The following is a 23,297-nucleotide window of genomic DNA, read 5'->3' on the forward strand; positions in this document are numbered from 1 at the left end:
ATTAGCCGATTGGAGCTTAGCAAAGCAACATACTAGCAGATCTGATGCAGGTGAACCACAAGGTAGCTCATAACTAAAAATATATCCCATTTTGTGAAGTTCCAAGCTTTAGCTTAATCTTAAAATATCTAAAGGTAGTTTTGCACCCCTCCATGGTTGGAACAGTGTGGTATCAGTACTTTGAGTTCTAAGTTTTGGGAGAATTGTACTCCACTGACAATTTGTAAAAAAAATGTGATTTTATTTCCATGTAACTGTAAGTATGTTTAGGCTAAAACTGTGCATGTTATGTAGTCCTATCTCACCTACATTCTTACCCATGGGTTCGGAGCCGAATATCGGCTCCGACTCTGCCTATTTACTAGCTCAAAAGTCTCTGATTGGCTGGGCTAAGAGGGTATCCCATAGTACACTGCTTCTCATCCCCAGATCTCGCTTGCCGCTTGCAGAGCTCGGACGTGGTCTCGCTTGGCTGTGGCTAAGTACCCTTTTTTGACTTATTTCTCTTGAGAAATTGTTTGCTTTATACTTAAAAAGCTATTTGAATAGCTACTCTTGATGCGATAGTTGTGTTTGTGTGTTTAGTAGTGTTTTTTGTGATATCCCTAAGTGTTCAAAGTGCGGATATAAAATGTCCATCACGGATGGACACACTGTCTGTGTTTACTGTCTTGGAGCCATCCATTTATAGGAGTCGCTTTTGCCACGCCTTCAGTCCTAGGGTGCTCCAAGAGAGGAAAAACAAATTGATTTTAAAGGGACTGCTTAAACCACCTTTCGATGAGGCTATAGATTCGGCTCCCAGCTCCCAGTCGAAATCTAAGTCCAAGAAAAGGTCTCCGGCTCCATCGGCATCTTCGGAGCCTCCGGAGAAGATTACCATATTGGATACTGCTTCCTCAGCTCCACTGTCTTCGGGGCCGCAGGAGTTGTCTGTATTAAGTGAATCAGCATCCGCTCCGATCATTCTCGAACCGATTCGGAGCCGGTCGCCGAGTGTGAGGCATGGCTCACCAGATAAGAGGTCTCAGTCTCCATCCATCTCCTCCAAATCCTCCAGGCTTTCCGATTTGGATGTGGATAGGGTGGTGCAGAGGCTCCTGCAGTCGCCGGTATTGGCTAAATTGTTTTTGTCTCTGACCCAATTCCTATGGTTGTTTCATCAATTCCTCCTCCGAGCACATCCTTTCTGTCGGAGCCGGTATGTTCCGATCCGAGTGATGTTCCTGCGCCAGTTCTGATACTCCCTCTGGGTTTATCGGTGCTGACCTCGGCTCCGACCATGTCTGTTCCATCCACAGGGTTCGAGACTCTGGTCTCCTTGGTCGGGCCTGAAGGGGATGCCTCGGGACATCTTTCATTTCCGAGTCTCCCACTCGGTGCATCGGCTAGGGGGACCCCGGTCCCAGTCATGGCCTTGGAGGCCTGTCGGTCCTCGGACTCTGGGGGACCTGCCTTCGATGCCATGCGGAGCGCACTGGCCAGGTCAGCTACGTCACTCGGGTCGGTCATTCCATCCCCTACCACTCCGGCGAGAGCTTCTGACACCCACATATCCTTGGACAGCAGAGCGCCAGGCCCTAAGGATACTCCCATGAGCGGTCCCCCACTTTCTGAAGGTCCCTCAGAGCCTTTGCCTGAGGAACCTCCCAGAAAGAAATTGTGCAAAAGGAAGCACATAGACTCCCAGGATGAGTCTCTGACTTCTGATACTGACCTCGAGGAATCGGAATGGTCCCCCAAGTCTTCCTCTGATGATGTTTCCTTCTCCGATATCCTGGAGATACTGAAACAAAGAGGAGATTGGCCTTCCAAAACCCCTTCCGAGGAGGAGTCAGTATTCCTTAAGGCTTTTGGTGCTCAACCCTCCGCCTCCTGGGTGTCTCCACCCTTCGATTAACTTCTTGACCTTATTTGTCGGAGGGTGTGGGAAAACCCTGATTCTGTGGAGCCAGTACCTCGGCGCCCCAATAAATTTCTTTCCGCCCCTCAAGGAAAAGAATTTCTGACAAAGGGAGTCTCGGTAGATGCCATGGTGGTGGCGGCAACCACCCAGAAGGAAGTTGCAGAGTCTTCCTCTTCGGTCCATCCTCCTAACAAAGAGTCTAGGACTGTGGACCGGTACGGGAAGCATACCTTGTCTTCAGCCACCTTCACCTTAAGGTCGCTGAATTACTTCTCATTTCACTCGACTCCAGAGAGATCTCCTTAAGGAGTTGGGAGATACTCTTGCGGGTAACATACCTGAAGCGGTGGCTCAGACAGTCAACGCACAGGTTTCTACCCTCAACTCCATTGCAAACTCGTCCATGCGACTCATTTCGTATGCGGCCGAGGGAACGAGTAGGGCGGCCAGCTCAGGTGTAGCCCTTAGAAGGCAAGCCTGGCTGCGCCTGTGCCACTTTGCAGAGGCCTTCAAGTCTTCCTCACTGATGCCCCTTTTGATGGTTCCTCCTTGTTTGGGACCAAAGTGAAAGACACCGTCACCAGGTGGAAGCAAGAGGGAAAGACCCTGTCTGCTGTAGGGGTCCATTTTTCCCTCCCGTCTAGGCCTTGTCCCAAGGCTCAGCGAGGGGAAAAGATGTGGTTCAAGAAATCACAAAGTTTTTTTCCTGCCGCACAAGGTGAAACCCCCTCCCGAGGCAGGGGAGGGGGGGAGCTATTCTCGGAGACATCGCCCCAGAGGCAGAGGGGGCCCCCGCTATTCTGGGTACCGCAACTCTTTTCGTGGCTCCCCATACTCTCATTCCTGAGGGTGTGCCCGACTGTGCTTATCTGGAGCCAGTCGGGGGTCGAATTTCCTTGCATCCGGAAGCCTGTTAAAAACATCACCCAGGAACGATGGGTATTAAGGATAATTTCCGGAGGTTACACTATTCCATTCTCTTCAGTACCCCCCTCCCATCAGAAAAATCCCAGACGTTCCACCCAGTCAAAGGGATCAAGCAGCCTCAGAGATATCTCAGCTGCTAGAAAAAGGAGTCATCCAACCAGTCCCCTCAGACCAGATTGGATTAGGGACTTACTGAAGATTCTTTTTGGTGCCGAAAAGAACATGGGACCTGAGACCCATACTAGATCTCAGTCAACTCAACCATTACGTACACAAGTCCAAATTCCATATGGTCACCCTACAATCTGTTCTCCCATTGTTGAGAAAGGAAGTATGGATGTGCTCCATCGACCTGAAGGATTCTTACTACCATATCAAAATGGACAGGGCATCCAGGTGTCATCTACGCTTCTGGCTGGGAGCCAGACATTTCCAGTTTTGAGCCCTACCCTTTGGTCTCACCACAGCCCCCACGGTGTTCACCAAGTGTATGGCAGTGGTGATGGCTCACTTGAGACGTCAAGGATTCCAGGTGTTTCCGTACCTGGACGACTGGCTCCTCACTGCCCCCACCAGGCATCTACTAATTCAAACCAGAGACACTATCATCAGTCTATGTCACCAATTAGGCATTACGATAAACTGGAAAAAATCTGCCTTGTCGCCCTTACAGCGTGTCACCTTTACAGGAGCAGAGCTGGACACCATTCAAATGCGAGCGTTCCTACCACAAGAAAGAATCACAGGGTTGCAACAACAAATTCTGATGCTGATGCCACGGACGTCTCCCAGATAGGGTGGGGTGGGGGGGAGGCATTATCTCTGCAGGATGGTCCAAGGCATGTGGCAGGAGCACGAGATACATTTGCACATAAACGTCCTGGAGATGAGAGCAGTGCTTCTTGCGTTGCAGGCACTTCAAGAAGTCCTCCCTCTAGGGACTATTGTGATACACTCAGACAACATGTCAGTAGTGTGGTATCTCAACAAGCAAGGAGGAACCCAATCTTATCCACTATGCAGGGAGGCCATGTGCGTGTGGCATTGGGCAATAGCTTCCCAATGGTTTCTAGTGGCAATGCACATCCCGGGGAAGACCAATGTGATAGCAGACAAGCTAAGCAGGGCGATTCTTATGCCCTACGAGTGGTCCCTGAATCACCTGGTGGCAGAGCGAATCTTCAGCAGATGGGGTCAACCTTGCTGTGACCTTTTTGCCAGCCCTCTCAATGCGAAATGCAGCAACTACTTCTTGGTGATCCCCCCACCAGGGGAATCACCCAAGGACACTCTAGCTCACAATTGGCCCTCTGGTCTGCTTTATGCTTTCCCTCCATTTCCCCTTCTCTCAAGGGTGATTCAGAAAGCACAATCCTTGGGAAACAGGATGATTCTGATTGCCCCACACTGGCCTCGTCAAGTATGGTTCCCGCAGGATGATTCTGATTGCCCCACACTGGCCTCGTCAAGTATGGTTCCCTTTCCTTCAACCCTACCTTGTAGATACTCCTTGGATTCTGGAACCCCTTCCAGACTTACTGACACATGTCGGGACAGTTCCACCCCTCTCTGAGGACACTCCGGCTGACAGCCTGGCTACTCCACTTCCATCCTTAGTCAAATGTCATAATTTTTCGCCAGACGTAGTCCATATTTTGTCGTCCTTTCATAAACCATCCACTAGAAAAAAATCTACTTTAGCAAATGGAAAAGATTCTCTATTTGGGCTCATTCCAGAGGCATTGATCCCTACACTGCTCCAATTGATTCCGTTTTGGAATTTTTGTCTATATTGTTCTATCAGGGGTCCGCTTCAGCCACCATCAAAGTTCAGCTGGCGGCTATATCAAACTTCCACGTGGCCAATGAACCTAGCCTTATGGCACACAGACTATGTAAAGCATTCCTTAAAGGTACCCTATTGCTTCGTCCCCCAGTATCACAACCTGTTATGCCCTGGGACCTTAATTTTGTTCTTCAAGCCCTCACTCTTCCACCCTTCGAGCCTGCAGCTACCTGCGAGTTAAAGTTTCTAACATGGAAAACAGCCTTTTTAATAGCTATCACTTCAGTGAGGCGGGGTCTCCGAAATCCAAGCCCTTTCCATCAAACCCCCATATTTGATCTTTCATAAAGATAGTCTCCCTTAGACCAAACCCGTCATTCCTTCCCAAAGTGGCTTCCCTGTCCAATATAAGTCAGTCTGTTGAGCTGCCAGTTTTCTTCCCCAGTTTTTCCAACAAGGCAGAATTCAGATTTCACCAACTAGATGTCCATAGACAGTTACGCTTCTATCTCCATCGGACAAAAGAGATTCGGAAATCTTACCAACTTTGTCTCCTTTTCCGAAAACCAGCTTGGTTCCAAGGTCAAACACTCTAGATGGATAGCCAGCTTTTTTCCTTCATTTATCACACAGCAGGTAAAACTTTGCCCTTTCCACCTAAAGCCCACTCCACAAGAGCCGTCTCCACAGCCTATCAAGCTAGATTGCCGATGGATGATATATGTGCTGCGGCCACTTTGGCTTCTCCTCACACTTTTGTCTCTCATTATAAATTGGACGTGGTTTCCAGGGGCAGATCTTCATTTGGCTCGACAGTTCTCAGGAGTATTTTCCTATGAGCCACCCAGGTTGTAGGTGCTAGGGACGCTGTCCCATGGGTAAGAATGTAGGCGAGATAGGACTACATAACATCAAGAAGTTATGTACTCACCATAACGTTTGATGTATGTAGTCCATCTCGCCTCACATTCTTACTTACCCCGCCTTCCCCCCTGCCTGGAGGATTTGGAGGAAAAATTTTATCATGCAGGGTCCCTTTGATTAATTTGTTTGGATAATTTGTTTGTATGGATGTGTGTGTTATGTATGCAATAACTGAGTTGTTTGCAGCAAACTAGATCTGGGGATGCGAAGCAGTGTGCTATGGGATATACCCTCTTAGCCCAGCCAATCAGAGACTTTTGAGCTAGTAAATAGGCCGAGTCAAAGCCGGGGTAAGAATGTGAGGCGAGATGGACTACACACATCGAACGTTATGGTGAGTACATAACTTCTTGTTTTTCACCAGCCGCCCACCAAGCTGTAGCAAGAAACATATTAATTCCAAAACATAAGTATGGTTTTCAGTGAGTAACTTTCCACTCAAGTAAGAATACACATAAAATGCAAATCTGCAGAATTTTTAACTGTTTGTATTAATTACTGGCCAGAGAACCTGTCATTGTTGCCTCTTATCACAGGAGGAATTGCTAGCAGAAAGCGCAAACCTACTATTTCCTGCTATCTACTTAAAATCATTAAGTTGTTTCATTGTCCCAATTTAAAATCCAAGTTGCAAGTCAAATATGCACCGAGAGATATAAATGAGGATACCCTCTCCCTACTGAGATCCAGATTTAAGATGGTTGTGGGCCAAAAGACATTTATAAAGCTTGCTTCTACCATCTGGAACAAACTCGCAAGAGAAATCAGTCAAGAAGACACTTTATGCAAGTTCAGAAGCAAGCTGAACTAGTCACTTCTGAAGAAATGTGTTTTATGAGGAAAAGGGTTACGCATACAAACAAAATACCCTCAAGCACATTGCTGCAGTATTGATTGCTGTGTACAATATTCGTGCTGCAGTCACTTGTACCTTCCTTTAATATGCATTTTATTGTTCTTGCTGCTTTTATATCTGATGCTGTAATGTAAATATTTTGCTATGTTAAGAAGAATGATGAATGAAGATGCTAGTGGCAAATTCTGTGGTTACATAATATTGTTTGTAAATCTACAGTGGTCTTTTTGTCTGTATTGTAAATATTTGTCTTCTCAAGAGTTTATTGTAAGTCTGCGTTCTACTGTATTCTTCTATCTGCCTATGATTAGTTTGCTTTTCTTACTAGTATGCTGTCACCAAATATGTAATGTACTGAACATTTGCCCTTATGGCCTAGAGTCATGTATGAAAAGAGTCTGGTGATGAGCCAATCTACCCAGTTATGAAATGTCAATAAATGCATTTCATCATATTCATTCACTTTACTTATTTACAGCAGTTTCAGATTAATCACAATTTGATGATCAGCAAGTAAATTATACACTGATTAATTGGAAATATAAGCTGTCCTAAGAATATTTTAGTAGAATTTCCAGGTGCCTTTAAGTTGGTGCATGTGCTGAAGGGGTATAAATTCTCCCTTTTTCTCATCTTTCAGCATGCTATAAATGGGACCCCATCTAATGAACTTAGGTGGTAACACTGCATCTGTTTGCCTCAAAGGGTGATTCTCTAGTGACCTTGAAGTGCTTAAAAGAAGAAGTGACACTTTCACCAGTTTATTTTGGTAAAATCAAGGGATGGGCTTGTTCAAAACATGGGACAGCATTTTCAAAACCCTAGATGGCAGGCAAATGCAACCATAGAATGTTGATGACTTGTCATGTTTTTACATTCAGCATGTTGATTAGACATTTTTTTCAGAATGCAGTTACGTCACTTTCCATTTTCAGGTCAAAGGTGTGCATGTGTGGTACTTGCGTATTATTGCAACCACGTTCAGAGCAGGAGAAGCGGCTCTTTTCCAAGCCCTTCTCTTCCCGACATACATTAACAAAGTTACTTGGCAAGTGTAAGTTACTTGGCAAGTGTGTGTCACTGAAGTGTCTCTTAATTCAGAGAATCTTATTTCAGCACATTTGGCTGTATGGGGAAATGAAAGACCACACATTTTGCTGCTTTCAACACATTCGATAATAAGTTACGTACTATTAGCTCTGGACAGTTGTCCATTTTGTAAGAAAGTTTGTAATGGCAATGTGTAAAATCTGTCCCTGTTTTGGGGGCCTTTGATCCGCCATTATTTTACAATTTCCACCAGTTTCATCTGGTAACAAATAGCGATGTATTTGAAGCAATAGCAAAATCGGTGACCGTGCTGTGACATCAATGACTGCAGTTGTTATGATGTCTTGCTTGCCGATTACGGTATTTGTCTTGTGTTTCTTACCTTTTACTTCTTTACCTGGGTTTACAGCACAGCAGTAATTAATCCGTACAGCATCCAGTGTGGGTTCAGCCTGCAAATGTATATTTCTTTGGACAGTATTTAAAGGAAGATGGATCACAACACTTAACAACCACACACTGCATGTCAACAGCACGTGGTTTGAATTGTTTTTATGGAAATTCTGACAGTTTTGAGTGCTGGTCGCAATCATACGGAAAGTCACATCTTTTATTATTGAAATCATCCAAAACAGTCAGTAGTTAATGCTTCAGTCAAATTAATGAGAAAACTTTCTCAGAAAGTGGACAACTGTGAAAAACTATCGCTATTTATCAAGTGGTTTGCAATGCGATTGCGATAATACGCAAGTACCTAGATATATATTCATATATAGATATAGATATATATATATATATATATATATATATATATATATATATATATATATATATATATATAATACACACACACACACACACACACACACACACGTAGATGTATAGTATTAATTAGGATTCCAAGTCAGCATGTGAAATCCCTTCTGAAGGAACCATGTGTTTTTACTTAACTTCCCTTATCATGAAGTTTGGATTACAGCAAATATATGTTGAATGTTTGAGGGGAAAGATATTCCCAACTGTTGGGCTACTGAAAGGGGTTCTTATTGTTGGATATAACAGATGTGTTATTACTTTACTATCACTTGTTCTATGACATGAGATCCTCATTCCTATATAACTCCCAACTTTGCTCCATTATTCCTACTTTGTTTGGATGTTTTTCCATTCAGTGGCTGCTGTTCGTGTGACTTGTTGCAATAAATATATATATGTACATATTCTTGTACACCTAATTGTATGCCTTAATTTACATGAATCTTACTTATCAAAAGTTAGCTGATAGTCATGGGCTGAATACGTGCCTGAGGAGTTGATTAACATTGTAGGGTGCACGTCATGCACTGAATAGTGGAAGTGCCCTCAAAAGCATGGTTGCTCCATATAAAAATTATCAACTTAATAGAGGAGAGAAGGGTATTACTAGTAAAGGACTTCTTGTGAACTTGCCCCCTCAAAGATCAACTGATATGGTTAAGAACATGCTTGCCATTTTTCAGCTGTTTGGCACAACCACTTACTCAGCTGCTTTTCAGTTGGCAGCTACTTGTTTACTGCCCAATGCCTGTTTCCACATAAAAGGATATGCAAAGTCTTGGTGATTGGTGCTTTCTCTCTGGGTTTAAATTTGACCTAAGAGCTGGCAGTGTTGACAGTCTTTGATTTTTCACTTCTGATCTTATAATGAACTAGGTAGTGGCTGAGTAGAGCAGAGCTTTTGGTGTTTAAAGTAATGCACATGACTTGGAGTTGATGGAACATAGATGCAGAGACTTTTCTTTCAGTAGCATTTGATGTACTGAGGCATTCATTACAACTTTTGGGGAGAAAAGCCCAGCTGCCATTATTTTTAAATTACTATCATTTCTAATTGTCATACAAACAGAATTATTCAGCTTGTGGTTTTTAACAGCATTTGGTTTTAACCAGGGCTGTGACTTGGTACTGATGCCCAGCCTCTGTTTGTTTGGCTGTTGGCTGGATAACCAAGCGTATCTGCTGATCGTCAGGACCCTTTTCAGTTGTAGCCTGTGTCAAAGGCATGTAAAACATGAATTCTAGTCACATTTGCAAACAGTGCTTTAAAAAATAAAATTTTAGATATTCATAAAGATATTTTTGTGAAGTTCTAATGTAATAGTGATCATGCTTTTTGTAAACCTGAACTGAATGCAGTATTAGAAGATAGAAGACAAATAATAAAATATGAAGCAGATACTAGAGTGGTATTAATTCATAAATTGGTACTAGGCTATCGGCCCTAGGGCCTATACAAGCCTAGACATAACAATTCCCTGACTATTTCTTCCCACAGTATTTACTTCCCTGGACCCCTGTCTAGCAGGGCAACTGATGTGATTCCCGGGGTGAATTTCCTATTTCCATCCAATCATCAATGTTCCTTTTGAAGATGGCCAAAGAGGCGCTCTGCTTGACATGTATGGGCATTCTTTTGCAGAGTTTGGGGAGTCTCTGGATCAGGAACCTATCCCTCCAGCATGTTTAGATCCCTGGAGCATGCGTCTCTGAGGGATTGGGGTTTCTTGACGTGTAGCATTTCCAACAGCTGTGGGTTTGACATGGCCTTATATGTTAAGCAGAGATCGCCTCTGAGTAAAAGCTATGCGATAGAGTAAATGATATGCGACAGAGTATAGGTGGAGTTTTTTTAGACGGTCAGCATAGGGCATCTGCTTTAGGCTTGTGATTCTTTTAGTGAGGTATTTCTGCGGCCTTTCCAGTTGCAGGTGTCTTGAGAGGTACATACCAAACAGTGCGTTGTATTCTATAATGGGTCTAATGAGGGATGAGTACAGTGGGACAATGACCTCCTTTTTTCCGGATGAAAAGCTCTTAGTGATGAGGTGTGCCACATAGAAGGATTTCCAGACTGTTGTGGCAATGTGGTTATCGAAGGTGAGACCACTTTCCACCTACGTCCCGAAGTCTCTTATCACACTTTTGGTGTTTAGTGTACTGCCACCTATGTGGTAATTCATGGGTGCATGTTTTTCCCCAAAGGGGATAACTGTACATTTCTTGGCATTGAGCTTGAGCCCATGGCTCTGGCACCAAGCATCTGTTTCTGTAAGGCCCTTTTGTAGAATATCCACATCATTTGGGGATTCAATAATGGCTCCCAGTTTGCAGTGGTCTGCGAACTTTGTTAGCCAGACTTTGTTTCAATACTGTTGTCATTGAGATAAATGCAGTTTAGGCCTTTCATTTGGCTCATAGTGTGCATATCAGGTGGCTGTAGCATGTGTTTGTCATTCCATTAGGAGGTCCATGGTTTAGAGTGATCATCTCCTGTAAGCATTGGCCTGTCTGTTTTTGTTAGAGGTTGGGTATAGTTCAGTAGTTTGACTTGTTGCTGACGGTGTGTGTGTGTGTCTCTATATAATATACATAAATATATATATATATATATATATATATATATATATATATATATATATATATATATATATATATATATATATTAAATGATTGAAGACGCTTTCTTTCAAATGCGTCTTGATCAAACTTGAAAGCATGAAAAGGCAAAATAGCGAAACTGCATATAAGCTAATTTTTTCCCTGGGAAAGAAATCGCTTGGCCGCTTCCATTACTTTGCCGTTTTTGTGACTGTTGTGCCATCTTGGAGTTGGTATATTTAAGAAGGGGGTTGTGGGGGTGAAGCTTCCCACTTTATGTAATGTTTAAAAAAAATTTTTTTTTTTTGGAACAGCGATTTTTTTCCCCTTGGAAAAAAAATCGCTGTTCTAAGCAGTTTCGCTTACATGGGTTCGATAAATCATCGTTCGCTTTTTTAAGCATTCGATGATTTAGCATAGACCTTGTGTGTGTGTATATATATATATATATATATATATATATATATATATATATATATATTCAAAAGGACTCAAAAATCATTGTGGTGACTCATATTGGTTCTCCCCTCGTTATGGAAGTGACTGGGGCAACAACTGTATTTGTAGATTCAGAGGCAAGTACTAGGCTAGCTACCCTTGTGGGTCATTTTAAACGTAAGAGGTGGCCCTTTGAGGCTAGAATTAAGCCCTGTACCTTGTGTTTGTGAGATAATCACATTGACCATTATGCCAACCCCCCTCCTCCCCAGTTCACACATTGGATCTGCTCATACAAATCAGGAGGAGATTCATAGTGGCTTAACACTTTTGCTTTTCCATGCTTATAGGGTTATCGAGAGAAAAAATCTTGCACATATGCCCTTCGTGCTTTTATAGTTTACCTTAAATCTAGCCATCTGTATCTCCTCATTTCATTCAGAATTTGAATGTTGGGAAGAACATTTTTTGTATAGATTGATCATGCTTTTGGAACTCTGGTATTATCTGTTTTTCTTTTTTAAATATGCAGCTTTATTCATGAACATAACTCAAATTCATTAAAATGTAGTCAGCATTAATGGTGGATCACATTATTCCTGTGTCAGTCAGTGAAATAGCCAGGTTGCAGTCTTTATCAAGGTCACTTGATGAGAACCCACCCAGTGCTGGAAGTTAACATTTCCATTAATAAGTCAAACTCTCTACTTCATTTTGTAGTAAATATTGCATATGTAATGAATACTTCCTCATACACTGATTAATATTGCTGTCATTGTTTTGTTTGCATGTTACTGTCTTCCTGTCACAGATATTACCGTTCTCCCGTTCCTTCCTGTAAGCTTTCTAATATTTCCATTTTTTGTGTAGCTTGGTCAGTGACGAGTGAAGAGCCATTCGTTCCTACCTCCCTTTTATGCTGCCAGTAGGATAAAAGGATCTGCCTAGATATGTCCATTTCAAAATTGCCTACCTAACTAAAGCGTCATTTTCATTTTCTCTACATTGATTTTATATCCTGAAATCTGCTTGAACAACTTTATAGTGTCCAATAGAATAACCTCATTCACAAACCAAGCTAATTTCTCCGGTCTACCCCACCCCAAACACACCATCCTTTTTTCTTGGATTGCCTTACCTCCTGTAAATGTCTGTAAATATAAAGCAAATTGTAATGAGGAGTGGGTGCAAACCTGCCTAGTGCCTCTTTTATTTCAAATGACTGAGAAAGCTTGGCATTGACCTTGATTCTTGCTTCAGCTCCTGAGTAGAGGCTTTGCATTAGGTGCTGCTAGCTTATCTGGGAATCCAGATCTAATTAATACTTCCTCTAGGTAGTTCGTTGAACTCTATCAAATGCTTTTTTGGCATCTACTCCTAGCAGCACTAATTCCCCCCCTCCATTCCACCTCTTTATGTATCAGGTTGGCTTTTATAATATTAAATGTTTGTCTGCCCCTTATAAACCCACAGCAGTCTTCCATCTTTTATTTCTGTAACTACTCTGGAAATTATTTTTGCTTTTATTGACATGAACACCTTAGTCATAATTCAGTATTGATTTTGGGTTCCTATTATCAGATCGCCGACGCAGTTTGTTGAATGCGTCTTGATCGAACTGAAAAGAGCGAAAAGGCAAAATAGCGAAGCGGCTTTTCAGCAAATTCTTTCCCTGGAAAAGAATTTGCGTGGCCACTTTTGTTACTTTGCCGTTTTCGGCACTGTAGTGTGATCTCAGAGTTGGTATATTTAGGTAGGGGGGTGAGGGGGGCAACGCCCTCCACATTATGTTAATGTTTTAAAGTTTTGTTTTTTTTTAATTTATTTCGGAACTGCGACCCCCCTCCCCCGGTGGGAAAAAAAAATCGCTGTTCTGAGGTTTCTGACGTAAGCTTTCGCTTACATGGGGTCGATTATCGTTTGCTTTTGTAAGCGTGCGATAATGTAATATAGACGCTTGATTTTGATCTAAAGGAGCCAAGCAAGCTTGGGTCCTCTCACTCCTTGGAGATTAATGTTGTTATGGCTTTTCTACAAGATTCTGGAAGCTGCTGACTGCCTGCCCAGTGTCACATTTAATAAGCACTGCCATTTAGGCATTAAGTCCTGTTTAAACTTCTTCCAACATGCTATAGGGACCCTGTCAGTTCCTGTTGTTTTTACCTGTTGCTTGCTTACTTAACTATTACTCCTCTTCTTCCCTTTTAGTAGGTTTTCCTAGTTCTGTTTGCTGCTTCTCCAATAGTTTTCTTGACTTAAATGCCTTCCAAAAACTTTCCTGTGTCCTGCTACCAACTCGCTATTGTTTTACGCTTTGTATACAACTGCCTAAAGTATTTTCTGAATATCTCACCTGTCATTTTTGTGTCTGTAATTACTTTCCCACAGTAAGGGTATTTTATTTTCCATCTACTCCATTCTGCTTTCTGTTGTCGTAGCTGGGTCACCAGCATCTTTTTGCTGTCTGGATGAATTTGTCAGTAATTTGACCAAACGTCGTCAGTTTTAGTATGATATCCTGCTGGAAATGCTCTGTCCATTTCTGCTTTGAATTCTTTCTGCATGCTCCTCTTGTTGCAGTGCATCTACAATTCCCTAGCTTGAAGGTCTTTTATCTCTGATAATATGTCTCTGTACATCTCTTCTTTCCTTCCATGTTTCCCTTTCAAACTCCATTAGTCACCCTCTGTCTCCCTCCCTCCTTTCTTTCCCAAACACCAGGTCTGGCTCACGAACCCTTACATCCTGTAGAAATGAATCTGTTCATCTGATGTCAATCTTCATTCTTGATGAATGGGACTCTTGTTATGACCCCTTGGAAATGACTTGGTCGTTATACAGCTTGTGCCAGCCAAAAAAACTCTTGAACTAAGACTTGACCCATAATGCCCCTCTCTCAGTTATCCCAGATCTTGTTTGCCGCGCTGATAATGACTCAGCCGATACTCTCTAGCTAAGTGCTTTAATTTTGTTCTATTTTTCCTGTTTTGCTATATATACCTTCTCCATTTTATATAGCACTTCATTTGCTCTTTCTGTCATATTATCTAGTGTGGTGTGTTTGCATCTAAATCATCTCTATCTTTAACTGTTGGTATTTTTATTGCCATCATTGGTAATCCCCCCCCCCTTTACTTATACCTCTTGGTAATATTCATACCATAGCTGGTATTTTCTTTCTGATTACCTTTATAGGTATTTCTGCCTACCATTGTCGGTAGGTTTTTCTTCTTTCTTGTCTTCCCAATGTGTGTGATTCATTTAAAATGGTGGAGAAGCAAAAAGGTACACCTGGGTTTAAGCAGTGCCAGGATTGTGGAATAAAGTTGCCCAATTCTGACAGGTATTTTTCATTTGTATATTGCTAGGGTGCACCCCATCTAGAAACTAATTGTAAGGTCTGCCAAGGTTTTAGTTCTAGAACCTTGGTAGAGTGATGAAATAAGCTTATTTTAAAGGGGTTATTAAAATCCTCCCTCGAAGCTCTTTCTAAGACTGTGTCTTCTAAACTTGAACCAAAAAAGAGAAGTCATTCAGTGCCGAACTCACCATCAGCACTGGACTCCAAAAGGCACAACTCTCCGGTTCCATTAGCCTCTTCGGAACCGAAGAGTAAGGGACCAAAACTTATGAAACTGCCTTTGGCACAGTTAGTCATGATCCCCTCAGTACAGACAGTTTCTGCACCGATGTGGACTACCCTGGCACTGATAGTCTCATCAGCACTGACCTTGACAGTATCTGCACTGACAGTTTTGTCAGCGCCGGCCTCTATGACCTCCCACATGGTTCCGAATTCCACATCTGCTCTGCAGCAGACTGTGCCGAAGAGCAAAGTATTTGTACCTCTCAGAACAAGATACTCCCCCTCTATAGACTCCTTTTTTGGGTCGGATTCCCAGTCCATTTATGGTTAGACCTGAATCTCCCTCTGTTATACCGGTCCAATCAACCAGAAGTCTTTCCAAGATAAACGTGAGATTAATGGATCAGCTTTTGGGGGCCAGGGGTCTTCCTGCACTAGCTCATATCTCCCTCCTTCTCTGAGTTGTGGTTTATTCTCCCAGGACTTCCATTTATATTCTTCTTCATATCTCCCTTTTTGATTCAGAGCCCAGCGCTTCAATTAACCTGGTTCCACTTGCTGCGGTGCCAACAGAAGCCCCTTCTTTGGTAGTGGAATCGGCTCTGATGTCCTGTGCTCCCTCGGAACCGATAGATTCATGGGGCCATATTTCAGCTGTCATTTTTGGAGGGCTTTGGTTCTGTACCAGTTGTTTATTCTATGCCATGCTTTGCTCTCAGAACCCTGGCAATTTTGGACTCTTTCCTGGCTCTGGTTTTGGAGGGCAGTTGTCCAGAGCAGGGTGTGACCCCAGTTCTGAGGTTCTTTCCCAGTTCCGGGCTCCCATCCCTCTTCGGGAGCACCTCCCTTCCATGTCATGGAGAGAGCTTTAGCCTCTGCGGGCCCTCAGCTGGCCGCCTCTAATTTGGAGTGTCACATATTTGTACCTTCTGGACTGCAGCTGTCACCATCTCTCATGTCAGGACAGCGGGCTCCGAAACTGCAAGATTTCCCTGTTCAGGGCCCGTCTTCTTAGAGATTCCCACTGAAGAACTATCCTGTAAGAAGATTTGCAAGAGGAAGCATCTAGATTTTCCAGAAGAATCTGTCACAGAAGACACAGACTACGATGAAAGGTAGGGTTCCCCTCGATCACCCTCTGAAGATGTCTCATTTGGAGACATCCTGGAAATCTTAAAACAGAGAAGTGATTGGAAGTCCACAAACCCATCCTCAGAGGAATCTGTGTTCTTGCAGGATTTCGGTGCCTACCAATCTACTTCCTTGGTGACCCCACCCGCTGACTACCTTATCAAGCTTATCACACACCGGGCATGGAAGACTTCTGATTCCATAGAGCCAATTCCCCAGATACTGGGCAAAATTTTATCAGCTCCAGAAAACCAGCCACATTGGGGAAAGGGTTTAGCAGTAGATGCCATGGTGGTGGCGGTGGCCACCAGAAAGGAACTTGCTGAGAAGTGTTCCACTGTACACCCTCCTAACCAAGAGTCTCAGATGATGGACAGGTTTTGGAAGTGGGTCTTTGCATCATCGACGTTTGCTCGTAGGTCATTGAATTTCATGGCACACTTTACTGGACTCCAAAGGGATCTGATAAAGGAGCGGTTGGATACCCTCACCAGAACTGTATCTGTTGAGGTGCAGGATAAAGTTGCCTGTCAGCTTGCCACCGTGGAGTCTGTCAAACTCATCCATGCGGCTCATCGTTTGCCTTGACCATTGGTTCCTGATTTTTGTTTCATTGCTCATAGCACTGAAGGAACGACTAGGGTAGCGGGTTCAGGGGTTGCCACAAGGCATCATGCCTGGATGCGCTTGTGTGACTTCACAGAACCTTTCATGTCTTTTTTCGTCAGTGGTCCTATTGACGGATCTTCCTTGTTTGGACCCAAAGTCAGAGACACACTGGCCAGGTGTGAAAAAGATGGAAAAATTCTTTCTGCCGTGGGCATTCGTTTCTCTACTCCTCATTGGTCCTACTCCTGGAATTAGAGGAGTGGAAAAAATGTAGTTCAAAAAGTCCAAAGGGCCCTTTCAAGACACACATGGCGAATACTCCCCTCTGGGCAGAGGGGAGAGTTCAAGTGGAAGACACCCTCCCTATTACAGAGGAGGTCCACAAAATCAGGTCTCCAGAGGTTCCTTCTCTGGGCAGCCCTGCCAGTGCTCCTGAATGGAGGCTCAATTGCTTACCCCTGAAAGCATTCGGGGGAAGATTTTCACTTCACCACACCACTCAGCCTGGGTATTGATAACTTTGGATACTTGGGTGCAGAGAATTATCACCAGAGGTTACCAAATTCCCTTTACCCTCTTTCCACCTATCCCAAGAAGAGTCCCCAATGTTTCACCCAGTCAGAGGGACCAAGCAACTGTAGAAATTCAGAAGCTGCTAGAAAAAAAGTCATCCAAGATGTCCTGCCAGACCAACGAGGATCCAGATTTAACTCAAGATTCTTTGTAGTGTCAAAAGAGACAGGAGACCAGTTTTAGATCTCAGCCTTCTGAACAATTTTGTTCAGCAAACGAAATTTGGTCCAGCTTATTTCTTCCCTTCTAGAGGAGAATGATTGGATGTGCTCTGTTAACCTTCAGGACGCATATTACCATATAAAGATGGACAAACGCTCCAGAAGGTTCCTCTGCTTCCATCTGGCAGCTAGTCATTTCCAATTCAGAGTGCTGCCCTTTGGTCTCACTACATCCCCCCAGGGTGTTCAAATGCATGGCAGTAGTAACAGCTCACTTGAGGCTATGTGGATTCAGTATTTCCATACCTCAGATCAATTGTTTGATTTACCCAAACCTCACCAGCCCAACCAGCTCTTCACTGCTTCAAACCACAGACTTAATACTGAACCTTTTTCATTGTTTGGGAATTATGATCAACAGAGTGAAATCACGGTTGACTCCAGCCCAAGAACTAGAATTTGTGGCAGCATGGCTCAATATAATTTCTCGTGTAGCATCTCTCCCTCTACACAGACTACAAAAATTTAGGTCGCAAGTACAACTAATCATTTCCAAAATCAAGGTTCCTGCTTTTGTTGTTCTGCAAGCTTTGGCTTCTGTGGCAGCCACCATAACTTTAGTGCCCCTCGCAAGGTGTCACATGAGGCTGCTTCAGTGGCTCTTAGCCTCGCAATGGTCATTATTGACACAGCCAGTGTCTTATCAGATATTAATAAGAAATCACTGCAAGAAGGATCTATCCTGGTGGATTCAGTCAGAGGACAATCTGTGGGGCTGCACCTTCACTCCTCCTTCGCCCACTGCCGTAGTGATCACAGATGCTTCCCAGATTGGGTGGGGGGCATTATCTGGGAAGAACAGTTCAAGGCACTTGGTCACCATAAGAGGCCAATTTGCACATCGGTGTCCTAAAATTGAGAGGGGTACTTATAACATTGCAAGCCTTTCAGTTTGTCCTTTCTTCGGGGACAGTTGCAATTCAGTCAGACAACATGTCAGTAGTCTGGTACGTCAACAAGCAAGGTGGAACCAGATCCTGTCCATTGTGTCAGGAAGCTCTTGGGATATGGCAGTGGGGTATCACTTCCACTTGGTTTCATATAGCAATGCATATCCCAGTAAACTCCAACATGATAGTAGACAAATTGAATAGATCCATCCTCTTGCCTCACGAGCGGTCTCTAAATCCCAAGGTGGCGATAAAAAATTTTCGTTGCTGGGGCCAGCCTTGCTGTGATCTTTTTGCCTGTCCAACAAGCAACAAACGCAACAGCTACTGCCCTAATTCCCCCACAGGGGGAGTCCCTAAGATATGCACTCGTCCACGATTGGCCCCCGGGAGTACTTTATGCCTTTCCCCCCATCATTCTCATTCCCCTTTTCTTGAAGAAAGCCCAAAGATTGAGAAGCAAAGTGATCCTTATTGCACCCTATTGGCCCTTTCGAGTCTGGTTCCCCTTCCTTTGGTCTCACCTGATTCATCATCATTGGATTCTGTACCCAGAACCAGACCTGCTGTCTCACACGCAGGGACTGGTGCATCCCAACCTTCACAGTCTCAAGCTGACAGCTTGGTATCTCCAATTCCATTAATTGCCAGACAGAGCAAATTGCCTTCCCCAGTATAAAAAATCCTTTTGGCTTCTCATAAACCCTCCACTAGGAAACTCTACCTTGGCAAATGGAACAGATTTTCAGACTGGGCTTGTACGAATAATTTAGATCCCTTTTCAGTCCCGGTTGACAAGGTGTTGAAATTTCTTGCTTCCCTTTTTGAACTTGAGCTTCTGCTTCCACCATCAAAGTCCAATTAGCAGCCTTTTCTAGTTTTCACAGTGGGTTTGATGATCATCCCCTGATTTCCCATCGATTATGTAAAACCTTTCTTAAAGGCACTTTGTCTAAAGCCCCCACTCAGGGATCCTACAGCTCCATGGAATTTGACTTTAGTATTACAATCCTTAGTTCTCCAGCCATTTGAGCCAGCAGCTACTTGCGATCTTAAGTTCCTGTCATGGAAAACTCTTTTTCTCGTGGCTATTATTTCTGCCAGGAGAGTTTCTGAATTGCAGGCCTTGTGTGAAACATGCTTATGATTTTTTATAAGGATAGGGTGTCATTGAGAACCAATCCTTCTTTTCTACCTGTAGTGGTTTCAGAATCTAATATTAACCAGACTATAGATTTGCCAGTCTTCTTTCAAAAAATTTCAAATAAACGTGAATATTGCTTGCATTTGTTAGACATTCAAAGACAGTTAAGTTTCTATTGGGACAGAACCAAATCATCTAGAAAATCGGGTCAGTTGTTTGGTTTACCCAAAGTTGAACCTGAAAATGACACAATCTCAAAAGTTACCTTATCAAAATGGCTTAGGGATTGTCTTACTTTCATGTACAATCATAATAACCTCAAGTTGCCTGCGCCTGTTAAAGTGCATTCCACCAGATCTGTATCCAGTTCAGCTGTTTTCCACTCCAAGGCTTCCATGGAAGAGATATGTGCAGCCACAATGTGGGTCACTCCCCATTGCTTTATTACTCATTATAAATTGGATATGGCCTCCAGGGGAAGAGCATATTTTGGGTCTATGGTGCTGAGGGATATCCTTCCTTAGGGCCACTCAAGACCTAAAGTAGTTGGGGACTCTGTCAAATTCATCAAGAATGAATGAAGATTGACAACATTAGATAAAGAAGTTATGTCCTTACCATAAAGCTATAGCATATCCCATTTCCATTCTGATCAATAGGACTATTACCGAAAGTCACATACCTAGCTTATGGAAAGTCTCTCATATTATCCCCCTCCATAAAGGTGGACACTCCATTGAGCTCTCCAACTACCGCCCCATTGCCCTTCTTTCACCTTTGGCAAAGATCATGGGGAAATGCATCCACAGGCAATTACTTGACCAATTAACCCAAAATAACTTGCTTTCCAGCTGTCAACATGGTTTCAGACCCTCACACAGCACTACCACTGCCCTCCTTTCCTTTACAGATTGCATAAACAAAAACCACAACCTTAATAACCTTTCCTCAGCACTATTTATTGACCTGTCCAAAACATTTGACATGATTAATCGTCAGATTCTCAACATACTCTAATCCCTATCATTGGATGCACCTTCCATAAAATGGTTCCAGTCCTACCTAGATAAAAGACAACAGGCAGTAATTTGGCATAAGACTCTTTCTACCCTCCAACCGGTTAACCTAGGTGTCCCTCAAGGGTCCATACTAGGACCTATCCTCTCCTCTCCTCAATATTTATTAATGACCTTCATCTAGCCATCCCCCAAGCCACATGCATACAATATGCTGATGACTCCACACATATATGCTCAGCCAAATCCAAAGTCAAAGCCCAAATATATATATATATATATATATATATATATATATATATATATATACATATACACACACACATATATGATATATATATATATATATATATATATTTATATATATATATATATATATATATATAATGTAGTTGTCAGATTGCTGAGTTTGTTGTTTTTGTTCATTTTGCTTCATATTCTTTCCAGATGTCTGCAGAAGTCGTCCTGCTCGTCTCCCATGCCAAGTTAACATGAAAGTGCTGTCAGCACCAGACCCATTCTCTGTGAGCATTTTCAGATAAATATTTGTTGGCTTCCTTTTCACTGGATACTTATCAGTGTCTCAAACCACAGAATTATTGCTTGTCAAATTATGAAGGCCATACTTTAGTACAATTTTTATTCCTCATCAGTTACTGGAATGCTGATGGTTAGCAGGTAGTCAGGCTGTTAGCTTCTGTGAGGTGAAAGCCAGTTGAGGGAAGTGATCATTCAGATAGTCATCGGGATTTTTGGTTGTTTTGGCCATACTCGCTCCCCTTGGGCTGCTGTAATAATCTGGTAATAAAGTACAACAAATATTAGTCTCAGTAGAATTTTGTTCTGTAATTTATTATTTTAATTAATTTGAGAGGGAAAGTAGTAACATTACTCAACCTGTTCCACAACCCATTTGATTATCAGGATTAGTAAGCAACAAACTTTGGTTTCTGCCACTGCTTACTAGAGCCATCAACTCATATCTCCCTTTGGAAAACTTAAGACATGATTTGCTTTTCATTCTAATCTATTCAGGTAAGTTTTGTGTTGGTTTCCAAACTTCGTGTCATTATTGCTGCCTGTTACGGAGGCAGAAAGAATAGGGTAATGGGGTGCACATGTTAGAATTTCTTTCTTAACATTTATACTGCTATATGACATTGTTCTGCTTTTGAGTATGTGCATAGTGCAGTATGTTGTCATTGTTTTGAATAATTTATTTGTTCTGTTATTGTTTTCATTTATGTGGCTGTTAGAAGTGGCATTTTGCAGGATGTGTGAAGATGGAAATGTTTGTACAGAATAGAAAAGTGTGTCATCTTGTCTGAGATTGTATTGTATTCTCTTTATCTTTGCGTCAGTGTACTGTTTCATGCATCAAACAGAAGTGATTCCCATGCTCTAAACTGTGCCTTATTTAAATGAATGTGACACAACATTTTTTGGTGGGGAGGCTCATTGTGCGTACACCAGTGGCACTCTGTGGTAGGAAATCCCTAATAACTGTAGCTGGCTCTCTTTGATAGAGTAATATTCCAGTGTGGAAGTTGTAGGGCATTTTTACTGTGTGCAGGGATGTTAATCAGCTAGTCACAGTGTCATGTCTGTGGTTATATACACAAATTCTACTCCTAGCATGGCGTAGTAAATAGTGTAATACATTCAGATCTCAATGTGTTAATGAAAATATAGTGGAAGGTATACTTCAAAGCAAATGCATTTGTTGTGTGTAATGAAGAGTTGTTTGCCATGACTAGATTCCACTTTTTCATACATTTAGGTACATCAGAGGTATCCAAATTTATTTTAGACATACAAATTTATACTTGCTTTGGTTTTGCATATGATTAGGAAAGTATTTTCATTTCACTTTCTTTTGCAGGTGATCCAGTTTGTTCTGAGAGATTATATTCAGTACTGGTATTACACATTAAGCGATGATGAATCTTTCCTCCTCGAAATTAGGCAGACTGTGCAAAACGCTCTGGTTCAGTTTTCTACTAGGTAAGACCAGATGATTAGTAACATTTAATAAAATGTTTGGCCGACATCATAATGGTTATGAGTTTTTTTGAGTTAAATCTGTAGTAACAGAAACTGTTTTGCAGTTTGCTTTAATCAGATTTCCCATAATTGCTTTTCAGAAAAGCACATTTACATATTAACCATGCAGACTATAAGATAAATATGAAGTTTTGAGGGAAAGTATTATGAATAGACATAAATGTGTTTCTATAAGTGAAATTTCGGGTTACTGTGTGGTGTGATTGTTGCACAATTAAAAATGTGGTACTAAAGGTGACCTGCTTGCAAAAAACCATAAACCTAAATCCTGTGTTGTATGGGACTGGTATAACATATTTATATTGCTTTTCCATATGAATTTATTTTACACTTGCCCTCTGAAGTATAATTTAACTGTAATACAGTTAGCCTGTTTGAAACAAGTGTGTCACATTGTGCCCTGTGCTTGTAAATTACTATGGGATGATCATAGTCATACCTCTCAACCTCGTAGGGCAAGAAGTCTGGACAAAGCCATAAACAAAGGCCCCAAAATAAGGACAATTTTTAAATATTGCTCTTAAAAATGTTGAAAGTTGATAGAGTAACTAACTAGTTTTGCATTGGCATGAATTTCCTGAAGAGTGTGAAATCTGAACTCAGATGTCTTGTCAATATTTCCTGACTTAAATGCTCAATGATTTACCAAAGATAGGCTAGAAGAACAAAATTTTATGAGGAGCAGGCCAAAAAGGAGGCAAAAAACTGGACATTCTGCGAAAATCTGGACAGTTGAGAGGTATGTATCATAGCACTTTA

General features: G+C 42.3%; 1 protein-coding gene across 1 annotated transcript in view; it reads left to right on the plus strand.

Moving 5' to 3' along the window:
* LOC122797651 (sorting nexin-13-like) overlaps positions 1 to 22,673 on the plus strand; it is a 426,576-nt gene extending 403,903 nt beyond the window's left edge. The window contains exons 5-6 of the mRNA XM_044066191.1: positions 22,357 to 22,478; positions 22,619 to 22,673. Coding sequence (XP_043922126.1) covers positions 22,357 to 22,478; positions 22,619 to 22,673 — 177 coding nt within the window. The remainder of the gene's footprint in view (positions 1 to 22,356; positions 22,479 to 22,618) is intronic.
* Positions 22,674 to 23,297: the final 624 nt, after the last annotated feature.

This window comes from Protopterus annectens, chromosome 3.part1, assembly GCF_019279795.1.
Source record: "Protopterus annectens isolate FY-2018-M chromosome 3.part1, PAN1.0, whole genome shotgun sequence".
Classification (NCBI taxonomy): Eukaryota; Metazoa; Chordata; order Ceratodontiformes; family Protopteridae; genus Protopterus; species Protopterus annectens.